The 22,199-nt window shown below is 43.4% G+C and overlaps 1 protein-coding gene across 3 annotated transcripts in view; it reads right to left on the bottom strand.

Annotated features, from left to right (window-relative positions):
- The window catches only part of LOC130174652 (adenylate cyclase type 6-like), a 31,450-nt gene that overhangs the window by 5,404 nt on the left and 3,847 nt on the right, over positions 1–22,199 (bottom strand). For all 3 annotated transcript variants that reach the window (XM_056384704.1, XM_056384705.1, XM_056384706.1), the window contains exons 4-16: positions 7,952–8,101; positions 7,403–7,524; positions 5,646–5,757; positions 5,160–5,287; positions 4,749–4,907; positions 4,521–4,662; positions 4,167–4,295; positions 2,891–2,919; positions 2,454–2,601; positions 2,232–2,329; positions 2,002–2,089; positions 1,741–1,857; positions 171–320 (exon numbers count right to left, since the gene is read on the bottom strand). In XM_056384704.1, coding sequence (XP_056240679.1) covers positions 171–320; positions 1,741–1,857; positions 2,002–2,089; positions 2,232–2,329; positions 2,454–2,601; positions 2,891–2,919; positions 4,167–4,295; positions 4,521–4,662; positions 4,749–4,907; positions 5,160–5,287; positions 5,646–5,757; positions 7,403–7,524; positions 7,952–8,101 — 1,572 coding nt within the window. The remainder of the gene's footprint in view (positions 1–170; positions 321–1,740; positions 1,858–2,001; positions 2,090–2,231; positions 2,330–2,453; positions 2,602–2,890; positions 2,920–4,166; positions 4,296–4,520; positions 4,663–4,748; positions 4,908–5,159; positions 5,288–5,645; positions 5,758–7,402; positions 7,525–7,951; positions 8,102–22,199) is intronic.

The raw sequence follows: 22,199 nt of genomic DNA, 5'->3' as shown, positions 1-22,199 counted from the left end.
CGGCCGGGGGAGGGGAGTGGGGGGGGCTGTTAGGTATATATCAAATATACAGTTCATGCTTACTGAGAAAATGAATTCAAGCACACAGACACGCACCTGCGTATGCGTGTGAACACACAAGGAACAGATAACACTAGCAGACACGTATGCTAAAATGTTATGGGACTGACCTCGGGGAAATGGCAGGGCATGGCCTGGCTGGAACACAGAGTCAGACCATCTTCTGCCGTCCTGGTCAGGTTGTGCAGCAGGCAGAGAGTCGCTGATGTGTTCCGCTCGTTCTCCACACAGTTCTTCAGGTTTTCTCTGCTGCAGGTAAACTGACAGGAAAGAAAGACACCGTCTGTCATTTAACAGTCAGCTAATAGAGCTGAAATAGCAAGGAGGAGGAGCACACAGATGTGATGCTGAAAACAGAGACCCCAATTATAAAACATTTAAATACTGTATTTTCTGACAGTAAAGCTAAAAGCTAATGGTCAACAGCAATGTTGATGTCATGTTTTAGAGTTAAAAAAAAAAAAACCCAAACAATCTGATAATGGTGTATTCACATATAACATAAACATTTTCAGTAAGGGTCAGTTGAGTATTGGTTATTTAAAAGTTGTGACATATGTAGGACATTTCAAATTAAATAAATGAAGTCACCAATGCTCTCTTGTTTTTAAACTAAATAATATATCTTAAATCTCCCAACTATACCATCCATCCATCCATCAATCCATCCATCCAACCAATTAACAAACACAGGTGTTTTCATCTAATACATTTTCATAATTTCTGTCATGTCATTTTACAGGTTTTGCCAGAGAATTTTAAATACCTTCAGTACCCACATAATATAATTTGACTTTTCAAGATAATAATACTCAAACAAAGAGTTCAAAACACAGGGAGAGTGATAAATGATCAATATCACAGAATTAGGCAAAGCAGCTGCTGAACTGAGCAAGCAATTTACTGAATAAGTCCTTATGGAATTTGAATTGGCTGGTTTAATGTTGGAGCGTGAGTCTGATCAACCAATCACAGGCCAGAACAACCCTGCAGGCCCCTAATCAGAGAAGCATGATCAGCACAGCACAGTGAGCTACAGCTACAAGAGCACAAACAAGAGTGACACACAAGGTGACACCTGTCCTCTGCTGTCTACAGTCAACCCTGACTTATTTCAAAGACTCACGATCCGCTACATGTTATATACAGTAAATAAACATCTTTGCTTAGTTTTTTACATACCATCATTTAAAAAGTACATTTAATGTTACTGATGTATGGAAGTGAGGTTTCAGAATGCATGTATTGCCATATTTGCATGGCATAAAAACACCTGGGCATTAAGCGTGTTTTAATCCACATACACAAACTCAATGGTAAATGGGTCTCTATACTGTTAGTAAACATGGAAAAAAATATGATGGGTAAAAATAGACAGAATTCTACGACTCCATCTGTCACGGTGACAGATTATGATTAACCGCAGCTCAACTCCTAATTATAGCAGCCCTTTAGGCAAATTGGTCTAATTTTAAAAATGCCAAGATGCTGCAGAATTTCTTCAAATGTCTTGAAATCTGATCAGCAGCATCTGAGATGAAGTGTATGATAGATTAACGGAAAGACGGACGAATGAAAACTGAGGCAGATAAATAGATTTGTTGTCTTGAAGTGACATGTTAAGAGTCACAACTGCTACACGATACAAAAAATGACAAAATGAAGAGCTTAAGTCCCTACCATATTAGCAAAGGAAGAGATGAAGAGGAGGAGGATGGTGAAGACGCCCACCAGTGTGCTGTTTGCACGAGAGTGGACTATTTTCTTGGTTACAGTCTGCAAGGCAACCGGGAAGAGCTTGAATACGGGCAGCAGGGACAAGATCAGATAAGAGAGAGTTAATACCATTAGTGATGCGGGCTGAAGACATGTGATAATGACTCTTATCTGAAGATATCTGCAAGAGGAACCATATGAGTGATGAAGGCCTTTGTTTCTTACTTTTATGCAGGAGTAGATGGCACAGATGAAGAGGATGTTGGCGAGGATGATGAAAATGCTGATGTAAAGGCCAAGCATAAGTGTTGTTCTGCGGAAGAGAAGAAAACAGGCTCATTAGGATGTATAGTTCTCATTAACTCCTCATAAACTAATCAAGACCACATTTCCTGTCCACAATTCACTATTACTGAGAAACTGGGAAAGGCAAAGTATGAGAGCAAACTACTTACTTTGGGAAAATGATAATCTGAATGAAACAGATGAAACAGAAAACAAGGAGTGTGCAGGCCACATATCCCCCAAAACGATCGTCAACCTTTTTGGAGTACTGAAATTAGAAAATCAATGACAACTTAGTTTCATAGTAGCTCAATTAAAGAGGAAATCGTCAATTCAGTTTATCCAACGGGGAGTTTTAGTGAATTACAAACATACTCCCGTCAAATACCAACCTTTTTCTCGAGGTCGGCGGTCTGAAAAGTGAGCAGAAACTTCTTGACGTGATCTTTCCGCAGCTGGTCGATGCTGCGCGCGTCGATGGCCCGACCAAGAAACTCATCCACCTCATCCTCCGGGTTCAGGGCCTCCTGAGTGCAGCGGCTACGAGGGAGATGGAACAATAGGTCACAGCGTGGTGTGTGTTTGTATGTGTGTGTGTGTGTATGTGTGTGTGTGTGTGTGTGTGGATGTGTGTGTCTGTGTGAGAGGTTGGCCTATGCTGTGACAGGCAGGATGACTCAGAGCTAATATGGTATTAGTGCCGGGTTGGATCTGACTGTATAAAACCAACAGTGGGCTCTAAAGTTAGACCGCTACAGTGACAGTCTGCCAGTCAACCACTAATAACAAAAGCCACCCTAATAACAAAAACTGGGGCCAAAACACTCACTTGTCTTTGCTGGATGCTTCATCGATGCCCTGAGAAAAACAAAAACAGAGAGTGAGACGAGAGCAAAAAGCAGAGACGGTGCAGGAAAGAGAAAGAGAGAAAGGGGAGAGATTATCGTGTAGCCACAGTACAACTGAAAAATAGACAGAGACACAGACATCTGCACAGCTAATCCCTGAGAGCCAGACTGATGTTTTAATTAATGCTCGGAGGCTTCAAATTACACCCTCTTTGCCCCTAGGGCTCAAACCCTCTGAGATGGAGAGGACAAAAGCAGGAGGAGAGGGAAAGAATGTAGGAACGACAAGGAAGTGAGACTTGTAGCATAAAGAGAGGGAGAAAGTGAGCGACAGTGAGTGAGAAAGAGAAATATCTGCAGCTGCAGCCTCATCAGATTGGCTTCAGTAGTAAACAGTGAGCTGGGAATCCCTGGGAGCCCTGTTGAAGCTCCTGTTTGTTTGATGGGAACAGATCAATACTTCTTCTCACATTCTCACCGACTGCTTTAGGCTTCTCCATATAGGTAGTACTGTACACTGTTTGTCACACTCAGGCATTCAAATTCATGCTTACAGAGCATCGTATTCATTCAAGGTAAAGAGACAAGACTGAAGTCTGCACGTCAGCATGCTAACAAGTACAAATAACGTGCTGATTTAAGCAGATATAATGTTTACATGTTCACTACATTTCCAAGTGCTAGCATGTTAGCGTGTAGTAAGGAAATGCTACAGGATCACCAAAGTCATTACAGTTCATCCTGAGGGAGACATGAACATCAGGACCAAATTTCATTGCAGTGTAGTTGTTGCACCATTTTTGCTCAAATCCACAAGTGTCAACCTACTAATGTTGCTGAAAACCTTCTGTTAACCTACTGATGTCGAGGGGATCAGCAGCTAATACAGTTCATCCTGTGGAGAACATGAAAGTCGGTACCAAACTTCCTGGCATCTATTTAATAGCTGTTGAGATATTTCACCCTGGACCAGAAACGTAACTTTTAAAATCTGTTTTCAAAGGTTCTTCGATACATGAAAGGAGGCCAGTATAAAAGCGTAATGCTATGAAGTTGGTAAGAATTCTTCCCAGCAATAGGCCTCTGACCCTTGAATGACCCCGTAAGAGAAATATCTAATATTAACGGCTACTTTGCAGACATAATTAGAAAGGATATTTATGATTTAAGAGTGGAGAGGATGATACAGGAAATTGCATATAGAGAAGAAGAACAGGTGCCTCGCACTGAGCAAAGGGCTCCCTGAGTGTATCTCACCATCTGCCTGAAGGCTTTGGGCTCCTTGGGTCTGGAGAAAGATCTGTCAGGCACCCAGCGGGGCATCAGTCCCTCGGCAGAATTTGCACGTGCTCGCTGCATCTTGGCCATCATGGCTTTCTCCTCTTTCTGGAAGAGAAGGAACCCCACACCAGGGTAGATGCTTTGGCAAACAAGGTCTTCTATGCCAGGTGACAAGCCATTATATTGTTTGTGTGAAATACGGCACTGGTGTGAAGTTCTGAGGAGGACTCAAGAAAGTGTGTGTGGGTATGTGTGGGTATGTGTGTGTGTGTGTGTGTGTGTGTGTGTGTGTGTGTGTGTGTGTGTGCGCGTGCTTGGCCGTGCACTAACCCTCTTTTGGCTGCAGCCCAGCACCAAGAAGGTTTCAATGTCGTGTTCCTTCAGGTAAGCATTCCTCTCTCCTCCAAATCCCGGCTCCACCTCGTAGTCCCCGTTCAGATACTGCAGTGTGGCATTGGTGATGTGGATACGCCTACACACATTCAAACAAAATTACAGTGTGTCAGAAACTGAATGGCCAATGGTAGTACAATAGCAGGTGTAGAAGGAGGGACTTACCCAGCCTTCCCTCCAGCCTCCATTTGGTTGGCGAGCGTCACGTCATTGGACCAGACGTCAAACTGCCACTTGCGCAAGCCCAACACCCCACAGTGAACACGGCCGCTGTGGATGCCCACCCGCATGTTCACATTAACGCCCGTCACCTCTCTCACCAGCCTGCAGATACATACACACACACGCCCACACACACAAATACACACACACACGAACACGCACACACGCTGTTGTCAAAAAACTAGTGTCACCTTCAGCTTCGCAGTGTCTGTCCAACACCCTGTGTGACAATAACAAAGCGAAAATCTCTACTTAACCTTCAGAGGAATATTACGTGACTGTGAGGGTGTGTGTTCCCGTGCTGAGTGTGTGGTTCTTGTGTGTGTCAGTGCAATTAGTGTGCCTTTGACTCACGAGATGGCTTCAATCATGTCTACTCCCATCTCCACACAGCAGTGGGCGTGGTCAGCCCGCGGCTCAGGCAGCCCTGACACACAGTAGTAACAGTCCCCAAGGATTTTAATACGCAGGCAGTGGTTCTCCTGTACAGCAAGGACACACACGCACACGCACACACACACACACACACACACACACACATATTAGGCCCTCAATTACAGCTAATACACAGAGTGCTCGAGTCAAATATAGAGCCTTTTACGCATAATTAAGATGACTCATGAGTCTCAGCTCAGTCTAATTGATGCGTTACACAATGCTTAAGTAACACCCCCCCCCTCACTCTCCCACCTCTCCACCCAACTCCCACCCCCACCCCAACAAGTACATCATGTTGGCTTTGTCATACTAACAGTGAAGGCTGCAGACTGTACGGTTACATAAGCAGCAGTGGCTCAAAGTTGTGCTGTGAAAATGGTGGCGGCAGGTGTCAATGCTCACCGAGGCCAGCTTGTCAAAGCGGGCGAACAGCTCGTTCAGCGTCATGACCAGCTCCTGCGCTGTGCACTGAGACGCCAGGCTGGTGAAGCCCTCAATGTCAGCAAACAGTATACTGAAGAGGAGGTGATGGTGGTGGTGGGAAGAGAGGGAGGGAGGGAGGGAGAGAGCGGAGGGAGGGGGTGAGGGCAACAGAAAGAGACAGAGAGGAAAAGAGAGACAAAAGAGACTTGAGAATTAGATCAATCAATAAAGTATAGAGTTAGTTAACATGGTCTAGCGCCCCCCCCCCCCCCCCCCCCCACACTGTCCAGCTGCCGTGTGAGCAGGGGAGAGACGAGAGAGGGGGAGAGAGGCAGACATTTGTTCAGCTCTGGCTCTCATCATCTAAGCCAATGTAGGTCACCTCCTCCAGCCTGTCCCTCTGAGAACACCACCCCCTGTCCCCCTGTCTGCATGCCTTTCATTGCTAACTTTTGATAGTAATGAAAAGCGAGGATAAACAACACCAGACACACCAGTTCCACTTGAGGACGACAGATGGCGCTGTAGGTCCTGTGAGGTCAGCCACTGGGAGAGAACTGGAACTTAATTACAGCACTCCAGTGCCAGTCTGCATCTGCCACCTAGGCCAAGACTCTGAGCCAGATTATCTTTAAAGGGTTAGTTCACCCAAACAAACATATTTTCTCACTTACACCTCGTGGTATCTAGCCATACAGTGGCTGTAGTTTGTATTTGTGCTTTTTTAAAAAACAGTTTACATTGTAAACAATGTTTTATTGTTGAAAAGGATCTGTGGATTATCTAGAGTAAGAAATACATTGTTTTTGGAGGAGATGTTGCTGTTACAGTTTTTAAATATACTTTTCCTCACTGAAAAATAACAATTCACAAATGAAAACTAGAAAAATATGAGAAAATATGTTTTTCTGTAATCTTTTTGAACAACCCTTTAAAAGCTCAATTTTAACTATAAATTTCAGGCAGAGATAAACAATTAACAAATTTGACTTTTGAGAATTTTGACAGTCTCATTACTGACCATTGTCAAAATATATGCCTGTTTTATAAACACTTGTGCTGTAAATAAACGTGCGACAGAAGCAGAAAACATGATACATAACTTAGATTGTGTTGTTATCTAGTGTTGGTGCTTTTACCAAATGTCCCTGTGCATCAATGTGGGTTTTAATCTTATGCTGCATTTGGATAATGGATTGTTCCTGTAAGTTTACACTTTGGTAGAGCCGCGGCGTGGCAACAGATTGTTCCACTAAGTGCATCACCTGTACCTATTTGGGTCACCTCTGACAGGAGATCTCTGCTGCAACCTCATTTTCATTGTCCCCTACCACTGCTGCCGCCTCAACCTGCGCTCGACGGTAGGCTAATGGATGGAAAGTTCCTATCACCTGTTAGCCTTGAGTTATTCCCACTCGGGAGGTGGAATCCAGTGGTGAGGGCTGAGACAGGGGGCCAGCAAACTTGAGGTCTGCCTTCTATCATTTGCTACAGAAAGCACAGCAGTGTGCCTAAGTCAATATCGTTACTGCAGCCGGTGCTGTCAGTGTCAATAAACAACAACATGCATAATACATGCTGCCAGGGAAATAGCTGTTGGAGTGACTGTGTAACTGACACATCAGTCAGCGGAGTCAGGTCAAAACCACTGGTGCTAGCTGTGACGGCAAAGTAGACGAGTCCTCCGACGCTGTGTGTCAGTGTTTCTGCGCAGAAGCACGTGTGTGTGTATTTACCTAACGTTGTCGTGTTTTTGGATGTAGATCTTGTGGAACATCATATCTTCCTTCTTGGCATTGATATCAGCCTTCATCTCCATGGCAACGTGCCTTGGCAGCACTGACAGCAGTAGGCGCTCCTGAGAGAGAGAGAAATTAAAGAACAGCAGAGAGAGAGAGAGGGAGAGAGCGAGAGAGAGAGACGATTCATTTTCATCAGTTTCCACCGTTAGAATGCTCAATGAGTCACCCTGCCTCGTTGGCATGTGCGTGGGAACGTGTTAGTCAAATAGAAAGGAGTGGAGATACGTGTTATACTCCAGAACATATTGTTGACCTCGAAAAGTGGGACAAACAAATCAGACTAGAAAATGGAGACACCCATTTGTTGCTCTTTTGCATCTGTGTGTGTGTGTTTAGTTTTCCTACAGGACGGGGGCATGGCTGCCACCCTTGCTTATTTGCCTGAACATGCATCTGTCTGTGTGCATGTTGGTCTGTATGTGTGTGTGTGTGTGTGTGTGTGTGTGTGTGTGTGTGTGTGTGTGTGTGTGTGTGTGTGTGTACCTGCTGCTGGTTTTCCCTCTGCAGGTGCAGTCTGGCCTGGATGTATCCTCTCGTCTCCTGGAAGGCTTGTCTCTGGGAGACCTCAGCAGGGTAGTGGGTACAGATCCCGATCATGTTAGTGCAAAGGAAGATCAGCACGTTGGCACTGACCTGAAAACACCACATACACAAAGGGTGAAAAGGGAGAAGGAAAAAAAAAAAAAAAAGACATGACAACCCCTCCAAGCATGCACATGTCACATCACAAAGCTGCTGTGAACTCTGCCTGACCTGGGTGAGGTCAATAAACAAAATTGATAACACTCTATGTCATAGGATTTACTGCAAGGAGAAAGATTCCTCAAACATCTGAGGGGCCATTAGACATGATCTGGTTAGAGATGATGACCCTGGCCTTGCGGTTGCTCAGCAAGAGGACATTCTCCTCACGTCGCGCACTGAATGGCAGATAGTAAGCCCAGAGGGTTGAATATGATGCATGACTGGGGACACGTTGACACACCGGTCTTCATTCCACTCGCTTTGAAAGTTTATATTGGCTTTATAGTGTGTGAAAAGATGTGAAAAGATGAGTCTAGCTGAGAGAAGAAAACAGATGTGCAAAATGGCCTTTTCCTGGCAAAATGGAGCAATTTGCGGTCGTATAACTTGGTACAACTGAGAATTTTTCACGCCACTCGTGACGTATTTGAAAAGTACAGCTTTACAAAAGTAGTGAGAAATAGAAGCAGCCATTACTTTTCGTTTCTTCTGTGTGCCCAGTGCACACAGGTATGTTGGTCGAACAATGAGGCTCTGAGAATGCAGACGCACCAACTGTAAAACAGCTCTATCTGTGGCTTGGGTAAATTAAGTTTAGATATAGCGTACAGTTAGTTTTGTGGGGTCATCGACCCTAAGAGCATTCCTCTGTGCTGCTTTCTGTGTGTTTCTGCATGTGTGTGGTGAGACAGTGTGTAAGTCTGTTAGTGATTTCTCTTCTCACTAGTCCACAGCCAAGACGGAACATCAGAGATGGAGCCTTGAGCTCTGGACTTCCCCTCTGCACGGAAATACACACACACACACACACGCACACACACACACACGTCCGCTCTATGTTCAGAAACACACTCCAGCCTGGGAAAGTCACTTGACCCATGACCAGAGCACTGAGTGTTTCCTCTGAAGATGATTTCATCAATAATGAGAAAAAGACATGCAGGCACACACATAAAGGCTGGATTTCAGTCTTAACAACAACATCATGACTAAACTCACCGGTATCAGTGATTCTGAGCGATGGCTGGTATGCTACCAAACCAGTGTGTGTTTGTGTGCGTTTGTAATTTGAGTTTATCTGTGAGACAGCAGAGGAGAGACACAGAACTGGAGATAGAGGATGATTATCTGCATAAATGCGTACATCACATATTTTCATGCTTGTCCTTGTCCCATCAAAATGTGAATAAGAGAAAATAGGAAAAAAAAGAAAGAAACCAAGAGGAGCATTGAAGCACGTAGCTACTTAGCATCCACACATTAAACAAAAGTAGACAAAAGCAAACTCAAACCTATGTAGCGATGGCAGGCGTTTTACCGCGGTTCTGAGACGAGGTTTACACTGTACACACAAGAACTTGCCCCTCTGTTGTCACAACAAGACGGAGACAACCTAATCTAACAAACTGTGCTTTAACACAACGCCATTAGCACAGGACGCGGGCAGTCCTGTTTACTTGAAGTGAGAGTCCGTGGTAGTTTCTTATTCAACCTGAAAACAAACGGCCAAACTACATTAGGAGCAAAAATAAACACAGTGATAGTTCGCAGGTGCAGAAACAGACATGCCCTTGATATATCGGGTAAATACCAAATCCTTAAACGCAGCTTCACCACAACATTATTCAGGAGCTAACAACACAGCATCCAAAATGTATCACCCATTATTCTTTTTTCTTTTTTTTTGTTTTGATTTCTGAGGGATATACTGTAGCCGCAGCCAGGTTCCCTCAAACAGGTTTTCGGGAAGGACCGATGAGCCCTTCTCGCTGATTCAGGATGACAGAGAATGTCTGATGCGAGCTGTCAGCCGTCAACTCTCGGGGATTCAGATCAAAGCTGTCAAGGGGTGTGAGGCACCTCATCATCAGGCTATTCGAGATCAGGTGTGAGGACCCACAAAGAACATCCACTCCTGTTCTTTACATGACTGGCTGAGCAATTGTTCTCTCCGAGTGCAACACTGAATTTGTGCCGCACCGTCGCTCAATTAGTGATTCAATCACTAACAGGCCAGAGCTTCCCGATAAGCCCCGCATTGTAATGTTACAGACCACCAATGGAGACCTGACACTCGAACTGCGCCGATACAACCTGATCGCATTAATCCCGAGCAGATGGCTCTGAACAGAGTGAGCCAGATAACTTTGTTAAGTGGCCTGTCTGAGATACAGGGCTTCCTGCGGTTCCCAAGACCACGCTTCTCACCAGTGCATTCAATTTACATTCAGACAATTCAGCTTCCCATGTGAGCGCGCTCAGATTTCGGTCCAATTGGAGACATTCCTATCAAATTGATTGTGATAGTCTGGCAACAAACATACAGCTGGGGTTTTGTGTATTTTCTTGCAAAGGAAAACAAACCATAGTTCAGTGATAGCCAGGATACACGTGTTTGCAAGTGAGACACAAATGAATGTGCAGCATGGAAACCCCCCTCCGCAAAAGCCCCAAAATATCAGCAGGTTGGCCGCGTTCAGGTTCACCTTTCTTACAGCTGAACGACTGACTGAGTGCATCTTGAATGATGGCTCAATGTAACAGCCTTATAGCACAGAATAAGTGAAGCTAAAGTGTTGGGAAACATGATGAACAAAGCTTGTGTAAATGCCAAGTTATATGCTTAGTCACCACACGGTCTGGAGATGAGAGGCAGAAACATTCATAGAGGCTTTTGAATAAATCTTTGTGTGTGAGCTATGCGTGTACGTGTATGCGTGACTCCTTTTGGACTGGCAGCTCTTTGATCTGGAAGCTTGTTGTGTCTGTTGCGGCACTTATATCACCCAGGCCAGGCAAATCCATGGCCGCTCTGACACTCCCCTCTCCAAACAGTGATGTGGAGTAAAGAGAGCAGAAGCGGCTTCTCATCATTAGCACAGTGCCACTCTCTTTATAACCACTAAGCTGGACTTAAACTATCTTCCACTGATGTTTCCTGACCATTTTCCCCGCAGACTTTTGGCTCTCAAAGACGAGCCTCGCTCAACATTTACTTAAGCAGGAACCTCTTGGCGGTGAAGTTAAAAGGAGTCCAAACATTGGCTTATAAGGTGCGGCTCCCAGGAAGGTGCTTTATAAAGTAAGGCAGACGGATAGCATGTTAAAGAACGAATGAAGGAAGGGGATGGAAAAGATTTTTGCTTGGCAAACACACAGCAAATCCATTCTGTCTTTAATAATATCCCACTGGATGAATCTCTCTCACACAAGCACGCTGGAATGTACATATGCACAGATCAGGTTCTCGCAGCGTTATCCATTCATTCAGAGGCCGCACTTATGCTACAGCTGATATGCTCTATTGATTAAGATGTTTTTAAGACATTTATGCCCGTTGCGCTGTGGTAACTGTAAATGTTCAGGAAAGGCGACGGCAGAAGCCTCGTCTGTGAGCAGAGCTGAGGCGCTCACATGTTGATGAATCTGTAACTAATCTTAACTCCTATGACAATACACTGAGAGAGAGGTAAAGTAAGAGCTGATGAATAAAACTGCTGAATAAAAGCATTGTTCGGGAAGTCAATGTTCTGATTCATCCAGGAGCATCTGAAAAAGTCCTGCAATGAAAGATAAGTTCAGATAGCTCACCAGCCCTGAGCTCCACTAAAGCTGAAGTTTAAACTTTAAAAGGCCAGAGTGCTACATCCCATAAGTCAATACACAGGCTCGGGGGACAGTGACTGTGCTTGACATGGGGGGGCTACTCTCCAGCACATGACCTTTTGATAGGCATCTGGAGCTTTTAAAATGTCTTACAGAGATGAACGTCAATGCCCAGTCACACACTGCTGATCACAGCCTGAAAAGATAACATGTGGTACCAGAGTGGTAAAAATAGACAATACGATGAGATTCTGTCGCACCAATCCTCATCCAATTGGGGTTACTATAATGTGTAATTACTGACATACGAAAGAAGCTATTCCTTATAAAGATAGATGTTGCAGAGGGGCGGGGGTGCCTGTCTTTGCCATCTTGGGTCTGTGCCATCTGGAATTGGAGCTTTGTTTTCATCATGGCTCGGGCCAAACCAAAATTGGTCTCAGGCGACCAGAGAGGCCACGAAGTAATCTCTGTGAAACGCTGAGGCAAATTCCGAAAAGCTAAATAGAGCTGGACCCAGGCCGCACAGCTGTCAGAAAAACAGATCCTGAATTAATACTTGCGCATAAATGTTGTCCAAACATGAGGAAAATCTCCCAGCGATCCTGGAATTACTGACTAAAACAAACTAACCACCAGCTGAAACTACCCACTCCATTTTTCTAATTTGACCAACAAATTTAGGCTCAAATCAAACCATTATAACGCTTATTTATCCTTCTACTTCAATATCTGGATTCTTGGCTGACTAAAGTTCAACAGTTAGGCAACATTATATTGCTCCTTATTCGAGACAATATGCGTTTGACTGGCCATGATTTTATCACTTTTCTTCTGATACTGTATCTACAGTACGTGTAGAGCCTGAATGCAACAACGGGCCGAGTCCAACAACAGCAGAGGACCTCCAGTGAATAGACGGGGAACAGCTTGCAGTAGAACTGGACATATAAATATCATATGTGCAGAGCAGGAGGATTATCTCATGAACCCACATTTTAGCTGTCTCATTACTTTCTTGTGGCTAACTTCATTTGGACGATGATGATACCACGTAGCTTCTTGGATTCAGGCCCGCTCTGGGACATTTATCATTTCTTCCTCTTTCCCAACATTTCCTGTCTCTGTGGACCAGAGAAGCGGAGACCAAATAATCTTGCATAAAATGTGCGCACAACCTCAGGTTTTAAAGGCTTATGTGCACTTTGCTTGACCTAGTGCTAGTGCTACAACCAAGGTCCACTCTCGTTTGGGCTAAAAATAACAATGATTTTCATTTACTGATAAATTGTTTGGTTGGGTAATTTGTGAAAAATAGGGAAAACTGCTCAACTTTCCAAAGTCCCAAGAGAGGTCTTTAAATAGCTTGTTTTGTCCGACCAAGAGTTCATAACCCGGGGATATTCAACTTATTCAGCCTTGCTTGACAAACTACACGATAAATTGATGCAGATTAATGACCAGTCAAATGACTAATAACTAATTGCTTCAGTTCTCAGTTCTCTTCAGTTTAATAGCATTGCTAACAGAACCGTGTCCATATTTGAATCATTATTCAACAGGTAATCAATGAATACCTATCAGTATCACATGCACCATTGTACACACACAGCTATGGTTAGAGGCACACTAGTGTCTGTTTGTCAGTGGGTCTTGGCTGCTCAGTGGTCCGGGGTCAGCGTTTGGCTGGACAGACAGAGGGAGGGAGGGAGGGAGGGAGGGGGCGGGGGCAGGGCTGGACACGACACTCTCCTCCCAGCTGTGTCCTCACTAACCCTTCGCTTCCTGCCCACTCACACCCTCACAGTCCACACAGCTGCAATTACAGCACAGCGGCCACAGGAACACAAGATCTGGTTAATTAGCCTAACAAACCAACCAGCCCCGCTCTCTCCTCCGCTGGCTCTTCTCTCTGATTTGAACTGTGTGAGGGAGTCCAGACCTTGAACTGTGTGAATGTGAGCTAAACATCCAGGAATTCCCATTTCAGCTGTTATCGCCTGCATCTCCTTTTAAGCACAATGTACAACAAGGCCACCATTTCACTCTGACAGAGACCGATGTAACGTGACTTTTAGTCTTTGAATAGCTAGCAACAGAATAAAGAGAGAGGGAATTAAACTACATTAAATGAGGTCGTGTGTGTGGGCCAGATGTTCGAGCTCCAATAAAAACACACAAGACTTTAGTTTCACTGTCCAGTTATATAAGCATCTGCTAGCATTAACTACACAGTTTTAGCCAGTGTCCTTGCCTGTTCTGTCTCCTAACCCTACACAATATTGACTTTTACTATAAAGCAGACAGATCAATACCGGGACAAGAACAACAGGTTATAGTTTAAACAGTAGAAACACGAGAGGAGTTTGGTAACTGCTTCAACTCAAGTGTTTGACTCAGTCTTCCATGAGTTGCTTAGTCAAGGATGAGCTGATACTGCACTCGTGCATGTTACACATCCGCCTCCTGGGCCAACTTCTGGAAAAATGAAGTATCATGAAGTGACATGTTTGCGAAGCCCAATACATCATCAGCATTTCACAGGAATAAAAGCACAGGTGCAGAGTTCCAACACGCGGTTTGAACGCTACAAGCGGAACTGCTGCTGTATATGTCTTAGTGCTCCGAGCCTGTGTGTTTGATGTGCTGACCATCTCCGCTCAGCCCCACACACACTAAAACAAAGCTGTTTGGAAATGTGATTCGGGTCATACTGAGTGTTGAGGAGAATGCAGACTCTTCTTCACAACATGAATGTGCTTGTGGAAAACATCATCCCAAACAAAGAAACCACCACTGTCTTTCTGCAACCTTAAAAGGGAAAGGATTTTTTGGTTTTTTTTATGTGTAAGGAGCGAGGATAATAAATCAAGACATGAAGTAATTCGCTTCATGGTTTTTATGAAGGCAGAAGATAGAGTGTAACTTCCTTTGGATTAACCCTCTGTCTGTGAAATTACATCACGGGACCAGGGTCTTGTTTTTATATCTGACATCATTCAATGAAAATGTGAGACGGAAAAAAAAAAAAAAAAAAAGCTCAGTGTTGTAAACTTCGCAGCTAACAGTGAAACTAACAAAGTCATTTGGCCATTCGCTGCCACTTTAAAGACGACCCTTATAAAGGATTTATAAAGGGTGTATAAATAAGTTATTCATTTGGTTGTTAATATTTTATAACTCATAAATAAACAAGTATAAACCAGTTATAACACAGTTTTCATACATTGATGCAGGCTCACTATTTGGCACGATCACGTTAATGCTTACTACTCATTAATCTACCTAATGACTTACTACCATTTGTAACTGTTAAAAGGAGCCTTATAGTAAGTGAAGTGTAAAACGCGTCATCATTTATTAATGAGTTACTATAAGGCTCCTTTTACCAGTTATAAAAGGTAGTAAGTCATTAGGAAGATTAATGAGTAGTAAGCATTAACGTGATCTTGCAAAATAGTGAGCCTGCATCACTGTATGAAAAGTGTGTTAGCACTGGTTTATAATTGTTTATTTATGCTTTATAAAGTGTTAACTGAATTAATAACCTATTTATAAATCCTTTTTAAAGGTAGTCTTATTAATAATAATAAGCAACATCAGATAATAAGCAGGTCAGGGGAAAGTTAAAGAGGGTGTTGTGTTGTGCAGAGCTGTGTAATTGTCAATAGCAGGAAGGTGTTCCCTATGTGTACACTGATAGTAAACACGTTCGGTAATTAGCTTCACTCCTGCAGCACATTCTTATGCAGGCTCAACATATGTTGTCGCTGTTTAGTGTAATTGTGACTGGGATAACGAGACAGTTGGCCAGTGTGAGGTGACGTTTGACAGAGAGCCCTCCACCTTCCTGTCCCGAGCACTAGGGTAGGGTGTACTACGCTCAACGAGATCCAGAGTAAAACTGGCCTTAAAAGCCTCGGGGCTTGCATGCCACACAGATCAACATTTAACACCGCTAATGGATTCCTAATATATATCTCTTGGCCGTCTGCCATGGTCGTTCAGCCTTAAATCCCTGTATTTACTTTTTGCAGAGAGCCAAGTTGTTAGTAAACCACGAGCTGTTATTAGAAGCCTGCACTTCCTCATCCACGACTCACACAGCTATTATTAGCCCAGCTATTATTTCCCTTATCATTGGCTGTATTTTAGGAGCAATATTTCGCTTATCGCTAATCCTAATTGCTCCCACCCATGGTGGTGGAAGTTATCCGGGTGTGTATCATCGCCTCTGGTTGTAATACAATAAGTGGATGAGTCACATGCTCTCTCCCTCTCTGAGAGGGGGTGAGGTTGGGAGTAAAGGGGGATCTTTTGTTTGAGCCAGTGCATTGTTTAGCACCCACAGTACCTGATGATGGGTTCTCACCATCTGATAGCAGCTTAGTGAGCAGCCCCGACGCATACATGTCATGCAGACAGACACGGATCACAGGCTCTTCACACTTCTCACGGCCTATGTGCGTATGTAGGTGTACATGCAGTAACGTGTGTACACCGGACACTGGATTTGCTCAATACAAGTAGGGCTTGGTATCAAACAAAAACATGTGTCCATGACAACAAGTGCAGAGGGGTGTCAAGTATTTAGAGTCACCTATCTTGCACATTCAGAGAAATAATACTTATAGATATGAAATAAAAAAAGACAATGTTTTCTTTTAGTTTCAGTATCACTTCAGAATCAGAGAGCAGAGGTCACCCTACAGTGCATGTGAATGTCAGACACAGCTGATGTCATGAATAATTGCATAAAGGTCAATGCAGCCTGTACGGCTGCTTTCAGGTTTTTCTTACGTAACACCAATGTTCTGGCCTAAATGCATTATGCACGCTTCGGTCATGCTGGTGACATTTCATTGATTGGTATCTTTTTCACTAGTGTTAAGCAGAGGGATCAGTATGTTTCCACTAGTCCCACATTCGTTGACCCCATAACAATCTGACAAAGGAACTGGTTTTTCCTCTAGTGCTGGATCAGCACAGAATAACAAAAGCACAGACTAGCTGTACCTCCGAGACTTCGCTCTCTTCTTGACCTGCTTGTCAATAGCTCCTCTCTACAGGGCTCCAATTGGGATTTGGTTATCCAAATATATCGTGCTGCACACAAAAGAAAAACTTCTGTTTGCTTCCTTGTTAATCCATGTATGACATCTTGCACGTCGGCTGGATATAAAGTACTTAGAACTAAACAATGGCACAGTAAGTAACATAATCCCCCTTCAGACATATAGGCGTATGGATGCACAGCTGCTCATATTGATGTTATGGAGGTACTTATATCAAAGCAAAAATTCTCTGCACGGCTCTGAATGCCAATCATGGAGTTAAGTTGGTTGTTGCCTCGTCTACCCACGAGAGAGAATAACATGACAAAAAACACAAGGGACAGGTGGTCTCTCACAGGGAAGCTCACTGAGGGCCAAATGAATCTGTTTTCGACCATATGATGTGTGTGTGTGTGTGTGTGTGTGTGTGTGTGTGTGTGTGTGTGTGTGTGTGTGAGAGAGAATGCTGGCTCATATGTGTCTCATATGTACCAGCCACAGTCTGAGTGCTCGGCGCCACAAGATCATAACTCAGGTGACTGGACAATGCATGTGTGTGTTATCCACTGAGGAGTCCTTCAAATTTGGACTTTGGGTGAATCTCTGAAATCACACTGGATTTCAACGTGATGAGAAGACGGTAACAGAAGTCAGATACACTAATCTGAGGAGCATGCATTAGGATTATTGCATGCTTACGAAGAAGGCAACATGAACCTACTGGAACACAAACTGGCTCTTTGTGGTGCATTCATGTGCTACAGTGAAGATCCGACATTAGGGCACTCAGTCAGAAAACCAAACACGACAACAAACATTGACGTCATCAAAAGGATAATCGGAATTTTTGCAGCTTCTACCAATCAAGAGGCTGCTGGTCAACTGCCAACTGTCAAGACTTGGAAGTAAAACAGCTCCCACAACAACGTCAGCTGACAGAGCAGCCTGCAGCAGAGTTTTAAACCAAATGCAGTTAAAGGGATGAAGCGTGCAAAAATCCCAGCAAGCGGTAGTGATGAAGAAGGAATAACGAAATGACCCTTCTGTGGCCAAGTTACAGCAACAGACGGACTTCGACCCAGCAAGATATCTAAGCAGTTTTGCAATTTGCAACAACTCGACTCACTTTGCAGTCAACATGCATCATCCAGTTTGAATTACTACAGTGATTAATTACTTTCTTTTCTTTGAATTACTACAGTAATTACTACTACAGTAATTCAAAGAAAAGAAAGTAATTATGAGCATTAAAAGTGAAGACGGATGAAATGGTTTGAACTGTTCAAAAGTAAAACTGCGAATCTTACATAACTTGTTTTCGGGTTCGGAGTGAAGTCTTCGCTTCGCTATTAGACTTAAGACCGAATATAAACGGATCATTTACAGAATAACTGCACTTTATTCACGAAATAACTCTTTCTGTTTTGTCATTTACAAAAATATATCATATGTGTATTTTAATTTATAGGCCGATATTTTGCATCAGATTATACAAAAAGACAAAAGAATTGAGCATACATAAAAGCTAAGGACAACACAGATATGTTGTTATTAAATGCACCAAACACATTGTATTTAAACTACAATTCTACCCTCATCCTGATGAGGTGTGATGTTTATTAGGTAACAGCAACAATCAGCACAGGATTTCTGAGACTTGTGTGAATATTAACGTCATTCAGAAACCGTCATCTTGATGTTATTACGTGTTTCAAGAAAATCTGGCATTTATTTTTTCCAGGCTGAAAATCAGAATCAAAGACCAAGACGGGCAAGCAAGTGGTAAACGAAAAGGTCCGTGTGGATTTTGTCTGTGATGGAGGATGATTGTCAACAATTACTTGCCAAAGCTTTTTGAAATGATGTCTTTATGAGACTAATGTGTTAACTTTGTTTCAGTCCAAATCTCTTAGATTGCCCTCTTGTGAAATCTAGACGGCAGATGCCACCTGTAAGAATGAATGAGATTCCTCTGAACCCTGTGGCTGGAGGATAGTGGAGCCGCTTCAAGTGAACAGCAGCAGTGTGACTCGCTTTTTCCTGAGAGCTGTTGCACCTTCATCTCTCTGTAGTTGTCTGAGTCTGAGAAGGCCCTTCAGAGCAGAGCAGTGAAACATGGAGATCTATGGAAACAATCCCCGCGAGTAGTGTGAGCTCAATCTCAGCCTGTTGTGAAATAAAAGGCCACTCCATCTGAGAGGGATTTTGTCAGAATGGAATTATGACTCAGAGAGAAAGAGGGAGAAGAGTGGAAGGAGAAAAAAAAAAAGAGAGAAGAGACTGGCAGCTCTTTTACAGCCGGGTGTGTCAGCCCAGCATTATTTCACACTCTCCATCCGTGTCCATTCCCTTGTCGCCACCGACTGCCCCCCCTCCAACATCTCCTGCTTTGCCTCGCACAAAGACCCCTTTTGTCCCCGCCATCATCGGTCTCCCATCTTCTCAGCCTTGATTCTGCATGAACATCTCTGCAGGGAAAATACAAATAAGGGAAAAACAAGGCCGGGACACAGAGAGGGCCGGAGGATGATGAGGTCCCAGAAGAAGAAACCAGCTTTCCCAGATCAGGGAGTCTGGACATGTGACGCCAAGAGGAGAGTTTTGTGAGCTTACTATCACAGGCAGTGTGACGGACTGAATAGAGTCCTTCTGTATTCATACATCTGTGAGCAGCTTGAAGCCAGACTGAGAGACACCTGTTGAGACTGAGAGCTGGCTAAATGACACACTGTGTGGTTCTTTTCCTGGGGGTGAAAACAAAGAAATCACTCTGAAATTCCTCTTCATTTGAAATGGGTTATCTACAGAATGAGTGTGATGTGGCTGATAAGAGCGTTACACAACCCTGAGCGACGCTTTTGTCATTTCCTTCATCTCTGTTAAAAGCCCAAGGGAGACAGCAACCCTCTAGCCAAAATAGTGTGAAGCCCATGTCCCACCATTGATTGCTCAGAGAACTGGAACATACTGTGTTGAGGGTATAAGCCCTCGGGCAGGGCAGCAGTCCATCGTCAGAAGACCAATGCAACGGACCAGAGCTGGAGCACATGGAAGCAACGGACCAATGTGCCTGAAGTCACCCTGTCTAGTCTGGGGCACTTAACACACAAGCTCATTGGACCAGTAGAGTTATGTCAATATTGCCTTATTCAGAGCGGCTCCACATTCATCTGGTTGCTTAATAGCGAAAACATGTTTTCTGCAGAGACTAGACTTTAAGCCACGTGTGTGTTATTCTGTGTCTGTATTCCCTGTTTGACCATCAATCAAGATTTGAAGTGTAAAAAAAACCAAAACAAATTAAATGGCAGGATACATACATACAACCGAACTGAAGTTAAATGTGCAGTTAGCCCCTTTTTCACAGTCACAGTTGTCATAGGTGTTGCTGTTAACATTAACATGCCTCTGTTCTATTCAAGTGTCCCAGCAAGTCACAACAGTGCGACAGCGAGCCAGCATGCACCATACCAGGAAACTGAAACTGAAGTAGCTAAATTCATTTTACTATGTGCACCTGTGCTTTTCTTACTGTGACATGTCCTCTTTACTTGCTGGTTCGAGCTTCTCAGATAAGAGGACTTTCTGTTTTATATCGTCGTGAATTGAACAGTTTGCTCTGTTGGTGTGTCAAGACAAGCACCGGTGCATTTACTACTATTATCTGACACATTATCGACTAATCAAATAATCAATAAGTCACAAAAATAGTCAGGTTATTTGGGAAGCATAACTGAAAATAATTGTTAGTCGTGGCTCTGTAAAGGCCATTCATTACTTCTGTTTTAGAGGTTGAGCAGGTTCACACACAGTTTTTGAATCCCTATGTACAAGAGTAAAGTCTGACACAGCGTACATCTCATTAAAACATGTAAGGAAATCGAAGAGTAACTCACAGCACATACAAAAAGAATAAGAAGACAAAAGTAATGAAGAAATATTTCCAGTGTGTGGAGCTCATTACAAATGTTTTAATTCTGTTTATATTTTTTCCACAGCTTCCAATTTCAAGAAGTAATCATCCTGTTTTCCATCAAATTCATTGCACAATCTGAGTATCCCACCCCACCCTGTTTCATTTTACTACAATAGCCTCCTTGTTTTGGAGGACTGCGGGCCTGAATGGCACCATGCTACATTATCATGATATTCCTCCACAATACAGCTAAACGGGCTCATTCAACCCAGATGACCTTCCACAAACCCCAACAGAGTTGCCAATAGCTGCCCTCCAGCACAAAACATAGGCTCATTAAAAATCTCATTTGAAAAGCTGCCGAGATCCACAGCACCATCTACTTTTAGTACGGCACCTTTGACATGGAAAAGTGGTTGAGGAGTCGGTACAATGTTTGTCCTATATTGATGGGGACAGAAAGTAGGGCGTTTCCACTGGTGAATACAGTGACAACATTGTGCTCAACTGTATGGCGATAATAGCGGGTCCTGACTGCTGCAAGTCTGGGACATTTTCCTTGGTATTTTCATAAATATATGTTCACTTCAATTTTCACAGATGGTTGTAAATTCATCACCAACCAGTGTTGGAACATAATGATGGCATTACAACTAGAAAAGAATAGATTCACATTTTTTCTGTCTGAACACAATGCTCGCACGCCCATGTGTACAGTAAAATTGCTACTGCTCACTGTTATTGTTCCTCCTGTTATTGTAGCCATGAAGAAGTCCCAGGACTTCAGTGTGGTGGGCAACCAAATCCACGGCACTAGTTTTTCTTCAAAAATGCATCGTAAAGAGAACGGATAAGATAAGCTTCATCAGAGTGTCACAAATCAAGTGGTTTCTTAGGAAAATACCCGCATCATTTGTACAACTCAGACTGCTGAACACTTTGCATTTGCTTTAATATGCGACCAGTGAGGACAGCAACTTTTACTGTAAACATGAGTATGTGAATATTGTAATAAAGATAGACTTGAAAAGATGTGAACCTGCTCTTTATAAAAAAAAATGCAAATGTGTGAATACACGGTGCCTTTGTCTCCTGTCAAATCATTTTCACTGAGGGGCGCGTCCCTTTAAACCCTCTGGTTGTCGAGGGCAATGTTACAAATCCGTGAGCAGGAATGTTCTGCATCGGTGTGATGAGGTTGAGTCGTCAGGTACTGAATGTACAAAAACTGTTATTGTCGTGTATTATTTTCCCTTTTATCTTTTTTCAAGTTTCTCAAGTGAATTTCTAGAAAACTAGTTACTACTGCTGCTGCTCGTGATTACTATCAACACCGATTACTGTGTTTGATTGAAACGTGACTCCGATGATGAAACCACGACTATAATATCGCTTGATAGAAGAATATCCA

This window comes from Seriola aureovittata, chromosome 9, assembly GCF_021018895.1.
Source record: "Seriola aureovittata isolate HTS-2021-v1 ecotype China chromosome 9, ASM2101889v1, whole genome shotgun sequence".
Taxonomy (NCBI): domain Eukaryota; kingdom Metazoa; phylum Chordata; class Actinopteri; order Carangiformes; family Carangidae; genus Seriola; species Seriola aureovittata.
Note: the sequence above shows the minus strand (reverse complement) of the source record. Positions and strands in the feature narration are given on the sequence as shown.